General features: G+C 36.6%; 1 protein-coding gene across 1 annotated transcript; it reads left to right on the top strand.

Annotated features, from left to right (window-relative positions):
* Positions 1–342: 342 nt before the first annotated feature.
* On the top strand, positions 343–6,344 carry LOC113277216. The gene is made up of 3 exons (XM_026526367.1): positions 343–511; positions 5,532–5,610; positions 5,890–6,344. Exons 1-3 carry the CDS (start codon positions 360–362, stop codon positions 5,953–5,955), a joined length of 297 nt encoding a protein of 98 aa, XP_026382152.1. The 5' UTR covers positions 343–359; the 3' UTR covers positions 5,956–6,344.
* The last annotated feature ends 485 nt before the right edge of the window (positions 6,345–6,829 follow it).

Raw genomic sequence — 6,829 nt, 5'->3', positions numbered from 1 at the left:
ATTAATGCTCGTTAAATTAATTATCTTTTTAAAATAATTTCATTTGATGATTCCAACTAGACTTATACAAGCTAAAATTTAACTCACTAAATTAATAATAAATTAATAGATTTTTCTGGTTTCCGAGCTATTAATTTAAAGAGTTTCTACTGTATTAGCATTTGCTTGTCCTATATGTGATCTATTCCCTTTGAACCGTCGTGATTACCCTTATAATTTGTTATGGTGAAGATAGAGTGGGCGGAAATTTCAGGTGGCCCCTAAATATAATATTGTGGTGTGCGTAGTAAGTCTGTGGAGTAAAGTGAAGTGAAAACGGATAAATAATAACATAGTCTGGATAATTGAGAGAGGAAGAAATGGATAGATTTTTCGGAAATGCATACAGAGGAGACCCTGGAGTTCCACATGCAGACCCAGAACGATTCGGAAATATATGGATCGGTTCGCTTGCTTTCTCTGCCATCACTTGGTTCAATCCATACATTTGGCAACTCTCTAATCAATCCAAGTAACATACCTCCCTCTTTCTCTTCTCTTTTCCAATTTATCTCGGATTTTTTTTTTAAATTTGTCTTTAAAGTTAATAATCTTTGCTATGTGGAACCTAATGTAAACTTCTTATTTCAATTCCTAGGGTTATTCTTATTTCAATTAGAGTTTATCAGGAGTTCTGATATCAATTTTTCTGGGACGTTCTAGTCCAATTGAATAGGGTTTCATTTGTGTGTCACTAGTGTAAAGTTCACTTGCAATCAATATATTTCCTCTGGTTATACATCTAGTCGTCTAGCTACAGTGCATTGGGGGCTAGTTCCCTAAGTTTATTAGGATTTTGTGCTAGTATAATTGCCACTTGTGTGACAGTAAGGATTGGTAATGAAATTTTCTGGTCGAAGTTGTTCCTCTAGAATCACCAGATAGAAGGGGCCATGATATTTGTTCTTTTGGACTTTTGAGGATTTGTTGAATTCTTTTTTTTAACGAGTCTCGCTTAGGAAAGAGTTAAGAGCAACAAAAATAATAATTGAGACTGGGATTCAGCTTGACATACTTGAAAAGCATGTGCGCTGCCATAGATGGTCATCTTTCTCTGGAGAAATTCAGTCAACAGAGAGTCTCTCAACAGTATCTCTAATACCTAAGCAACTTTCCGTTTATGAATAACCTCTAGTGCAGTAGTACTTAGTTTCCTGTAACTCACATATAGTATCAAGTAGTGATGAAGTTTTAACTTAGGCTGTATCCGCTTATGTCTAGAAGTCGTCGTTGTCATTCTCATTATGGTATTTTTTGCGATGCAACACCTGGACATGTAATTTCACTTCATACTACTTATGTATGTATGAATCAATCAGTGAGTACTGCTGAACTGATTATCTACTTACAGACCAAGTTTTGGCCTACTTGTATTATGGCAAACCGCCCTTGAATTTGTAACTATAAGAATTTTAGGTGTCCCTTTCCAAGTTACATTTGGAGAAGACGATGGTTCCTTGATGAAACGTTTTTTTTCTTAACATGTAAAGTTTTTGCACGTCAGCAAAGAAGGTAGTAGTCAGGGTACCATGGTTGAGCTAAGTGTCATAGAATACAACTTCTCAGCAATCTACCATGGACTCAAGTTCATAACTGATGTATTGCTATGAGATTTTTGTTATTGAGGGTAAACCGTGTCCTACCTTAAAATGAACGTTCATTAAATCCCTTTTCTTGTACGTTTTCTTTTTCCGATGATTTTTACTATTTCTGGCTGACTTATTTACTTGATGAAAAAAGGTGTATTTAGCTTATTACTTATTGTTGGCGCGTTGGGAGTTAAACATACTAAAATAGATGATCAAAGGTTAACACTGATGGATGTAAGTCGAGGTTTTCCTTTTTTCTTCTGGGTTGGCAGAAATTTGTATTTTACCAGTTATAGTTCGACATCTGGATTTCTGTGATCCTATCGTCTCTGGAAATAAATAGTATAAGATGCTGAAACCTTGGTTAAAAGTACAGTAGAATACACTAGATATCTTTATGCAAATTTTAAGTGTTCTACGTTGGGCTTTAATCATGATGAGGATTCTTAGAAGGATAAATCACCCGTTTCTGTACCCCTTTTGACATATGTCTTTTCTCAGCCTTGTCTATTCTACATGGGTCTTCTTGCTATTGGAAGAGAACCACAGAGATCATGTAGAGTCGTTATTTTTCTCTTTGGTCAATCAGGAGTTTCGAATATCAATGTGTAGGAGACATTATTGAATAGGGATTTCATACGTGTCATTAGTGTAAGGTCCAGATCAAATGCAATTGCAATCAATATACTCTTCTGGTTATTTATCCAATCTTCTAACTGCAGTAAATTGGAAGCTAGTTTCCCAAGTTATATTAGAATTCTGTGTTAGTACTATTGGCACTTGCAACAATAAGGATTGGTAACGACTTTCAAGTTCAAGTTCGAGTTCAAGTTGTTCCTCTAGAATCACTCGCTAGAAGGGGACAAATATTTGTTCTTTGAAACTTTTGAGGGTCTTTTGAATTTTCTTCTAACAAGTCTCAAATAAGAAAGATCTGGAAACATACAAATTTTGAGACTGGGATTCAGCTTGACGTACTTGAAAACTCGAAAAGCATGTCTGCTGTTATAAGGTGGTCATCCTTCTCAGGGAAACCTTGGTCGACAAAGAGTCTCAACAGTATTTCTAATACCTAAGCAACTTATCAGTATTTAAATATCCTTTCTTACAGTAGTACCTAATCAACTCTTAGATGGGTTTTCTAGAATTTGCATGATAGTATCTAGTAAGCTATTTTGTTTGAATTTAGGGTATTTGTCTAGAATCATTTTAAGTACGAGGGAGGATCCCTTTACATGTGAATTCTCACACTATCTCACACATTATGTGCTATTTTTGCAAATAAAAACCAAACAAAAACGGATTTGAAACTAATATTTTGGGATATATTCCTCTTATGAAGTTCTATGTTCCTACCAAAAATGAGCGTATTCCGAAATACTAAACCACACCATCTACCAATCTTGATTTCAATGGTCAAAACTTCATTGACTTTCAACGGCTCATTTTCAAAGTAGTAGATGGTGATGTTGTACGTCTAGGAATGCGTGATGTTGTAGGTCTAGGAATGCAATCATTTTTGGTAGATATATAGAGCTTTGCAATAGGAACATATCCCGAAGATATTAGCTTCAAATACGATAACATTTGGTTTTTGTTCACAAAAAAGACGGCTAAAATATGAGATAGTGTGAGAAGAAACGTGTGAAGGGATCCTCTTGAAGTTTATTTTAAATGCAGTTTTATTTTATAGTAGTTACGTTTTAGTAGATCATTGAGTAATGCTGAACAGATCATTTAGATACAGATCCAGTTTTGGCATACATGGATTATAGCAAGCAACCCTTGAATTTATTAACATAAACTAGTGTCCCTTTTTCAACTAATGATGGAGAAGATGGTGTTTCCTTAATTGAACCAAACATGAAAACCATTTCTACTTCAGTTTAAAAGGTTAGCAGGGTTCCATGGTTGAGCTAAGTGTCGTACAATAAAATTTGTGTTGATCTAGCATCGACTCGAAAGTCAGAAGCTCATAGCTGAGGAATTGCTGTCAGTGCATTAGCTACAATGTTCTTTCTACTTTTTTGTTCATGATTTTAGCTGTCTTTGCTGAGTTCTTTAGTTTGATAGAATTTTTTGTAAGTCACTGATAATATTCTGTTAATAGTCATACTAAGACATATGTTCATGGGTTAACATGAACGTCGGTATCTGTCACATTTTTTGGTAGAATAGGAGCGAAAACCTATTGCACATCTCTGATTGACAAACTATATCGAAGCAAAGACTCTTTGTGCTCCATATTTGATTTTTGTGATGATTGAGATAAACACTCGTTTGCCGCACTGTGCCTCAAAAACAGATTGTCCATAATACACTGGTAGCTCCCTGCTGTGATGTTCGTCCAGCCATATGATTCTTTACTATCGGAATGAGTGATAAAGAAAATTCCTGTTGCGGAAAAAAGAAACTGAAGCAGCATAAGAAAGCTAGAGCCTTAGAATATGCCCTAGGTATAAGACAGTCACTATAACTAATTCCACATCTGCCGCACCGTGCCTCAAAAACAGATTGTCCATAATACACTGGTAGCTCCCTGCTGTGATGTTGGTCCAGCCATATGATTCTTTACTATTGGAATGAGTGATGAAGAAAATTCTTGTTGCAGAAAATAGAAACTGTAGCACATAAGAAAAGCTAGAGCCTTAGAATATGCCTAGGTGTAAGACGGTCACTATAACTAATTCCGCATTGTAAGGCTAGATAGCTGCTGTCACTTTTCTAGTAGTTGCAATGGGGAGGGGGTGATTGACCAGTTCCAGGTCGGTATTCTGGAAGCTATTAGTCCTCTTCTCACCATCAATCAAACTAGACAAAGACGTAGATTTAGGTAGAAGTATACAGCTACTGAATTCAAAAGTCCGGGTACTGAAGTACGGACCATTCGCATTTGGAAGCTGTGATATTGGCATACACAGGCTTTAGTTATTAGACCCCACTTTTATTTACACGTTGTCTGATATACTGGAATAAATAGTTAGCGAATGATTTCCGAACGTTGAGTAGATGTTAGCTGTATTGAAGCAAGATAGGTAATATTTTCATAAGCGAGATAACTGACTATAAGGACCAAGGAGCATGAATTTCTCTCGTTTGGATAAATATTTCCCTGTGCCAGACATCGGTACTGAGTGAATTTACTCAATCACTGGTCATGGATGCTTCCTTTTCGTACATCAACTCTTTTTGCTGGTATTGGTAAAATAATGTAGTGAGAGATAAACGGTTGAGTACTTCGAATTATCAAAGGTTAGCACCCAATGGATATAACCATTCTTTATTTTTCTTCTTTTTCCGAGCCTTTATAGTCCCACGCAAGTTGGGGTAGGCTAGAAAGAAAACATGAGGACTTCCCAAGCTGTCATCCTTCTTGGTACCACTCTCGCCCTTACCTAAGGAAATGGCTGGCTTCAACCAGAACAAAGGTACACGAGGACTTCCCAAGCGGTCACCCGTCTTGGTACTGCTCTTGCCCTTTTTTGGTCTATCACTGGCGTGCCACGCCTATCACGACCCTATTTTCATAGGGCTATGTAACCATATTTTAGTGTGTTTGCCAATATTCATCTCTTTCGCGTTTCAAAAAAGCATCATGACACAGCTCTTGTGGTTACTCTTTCTGTTGTGGAATCAGCACTTTGTTTAGTCTGCTAGTTGTCTACATCCTGTTGTATGGTTAGCATGTGTACTTGGATTTTTTCCCTCCTTAATTTTATCAACGGTTAGTGTCTGCATCCACACTTGTATTGTTGTATGTGTACTTAAGATTATCTTGCTGTCTCTACGCTTCACAGGTAGTTATTCATGGTTCCTCAAATACCATTAGGCTTAAGATTCATAACTTTCTGTCCTTCTAAGTAAAACTTTTTCTCATGAAAGCTGAAATGATTCTATGTGCAGTTGGCATGACCGGGCAATGATATTCGAACAGTACCACTGGAAAAAAGCACTCCAAAAGAAACAGCCGTATAAGTTTAAGGTCAGTTTCTAATTTTTCTTGACGTGTTATTAAATTCTTTTCCAAAAAAAAAAACCCATGGTTGAGTTGGTGCTATTCCGGCTGAGCAAAATACTTGTTGAAACAACTGTCTGTTGAATAAATTTTGTTTTTGCATTAAACAACAATTGACAAGGAAAGTAGGCAAACAATTGCGTCGTGATACTGATACCCAGAACAAGCATAGTTAGAATCACTTGCAACTCAATAGGCCATAGATTCTTTTTTTGAAAACAAATATGTACTCTTTTGTTGTTGCAGTGGAACGAGATGGACAAGGAAGTGCGTGACTCTTACTACTTCAACTGGCCTGTTTACTTCCCTTAGATCAAGGACATACATCAATACATTATCAGCTATCGCAGTATCTTGGTTTACATTTTCAGCGATGTATTTTTATTTGTGCAGCACCTTCTTTTTGGACGCTTTCAACAAATGAAGTTATGTTTTCTTTATATTATGTTAATTCCTAGTAAAACACAAATCTATGATCTCATGTTATCAACTGTAATCTTCAAGGTTCCTCCTAACCAGCAACAGCAGGCTTTTTGCCTGGTCTGCTTGTAGGAGTCAGGTACTTGTACTGGTCAGGTAAATTGGCCAGCTCTGTTTACCTGTTTCCCTGTTCATTAAACTGTTGAATATCTGTTGGTGATTCAATTTTTGAACGGTTGTTGGATTCAAACTGGTTCAAATCAATTATTGAGTCTTTGTCAGTTATAGCCTTAGCAGCAGCAGGCAGGCAGGAATTCTTCGTTCCATTGGAATGTTTAAAATTGAAAGTTTAGTTTCAGGTCCTCTGTTGTTTAGGGTTCAAAACTTCCCTCTGAATAACAACAGCACTGTGTAGCAGTAGCAATAGTAGTAATTTCTTAGAGTTGGTGCTCAAACAGTTGAACTTTTTTTAAGTTCAACTAATTTGATTAGTTGCTGAAATTAAATGAGATGATATTAAGTAATAAGAAGAAGACTGGTGTGGATGTGGTGGTCCATCTTGTATATGACTAAAGCATTCTGTGGTCACAGTATGATCAGAGTAATTTGCAAGAAAAAGGACCACAACCTTCACTTACAGAAACCCTAATTTTGTTTGTTCAAATCATCCTCTTTTTGGACCACGTCTTACAGTAGCAAGCAGCAGCAACCTTTAAATCCAGCAACTTGCTGTGTCTGTCAACCTCTTTTATTTATGTTTACTTGG

The sequence above is a fragment of the Papaver somniferum genome, chromosome 5, assembly GCF_003573695.1.
Source record: "Papaver somniferum cultivar HN1 chromosome 5, ASM357369v1, whole genome shotgun sequence".
Classification (NCBI taxonomy): Eukaryota; Viridiplantae; Streptophyta; class Magnoliopsida; order Ranunculales; family Papaveraceae; genus Papaver; species Papaver somniferum.
Note: the sequence above shows the minus strand (reverse complement) of the source record. Positions and strands in the feature narration are given on the sequence as shown.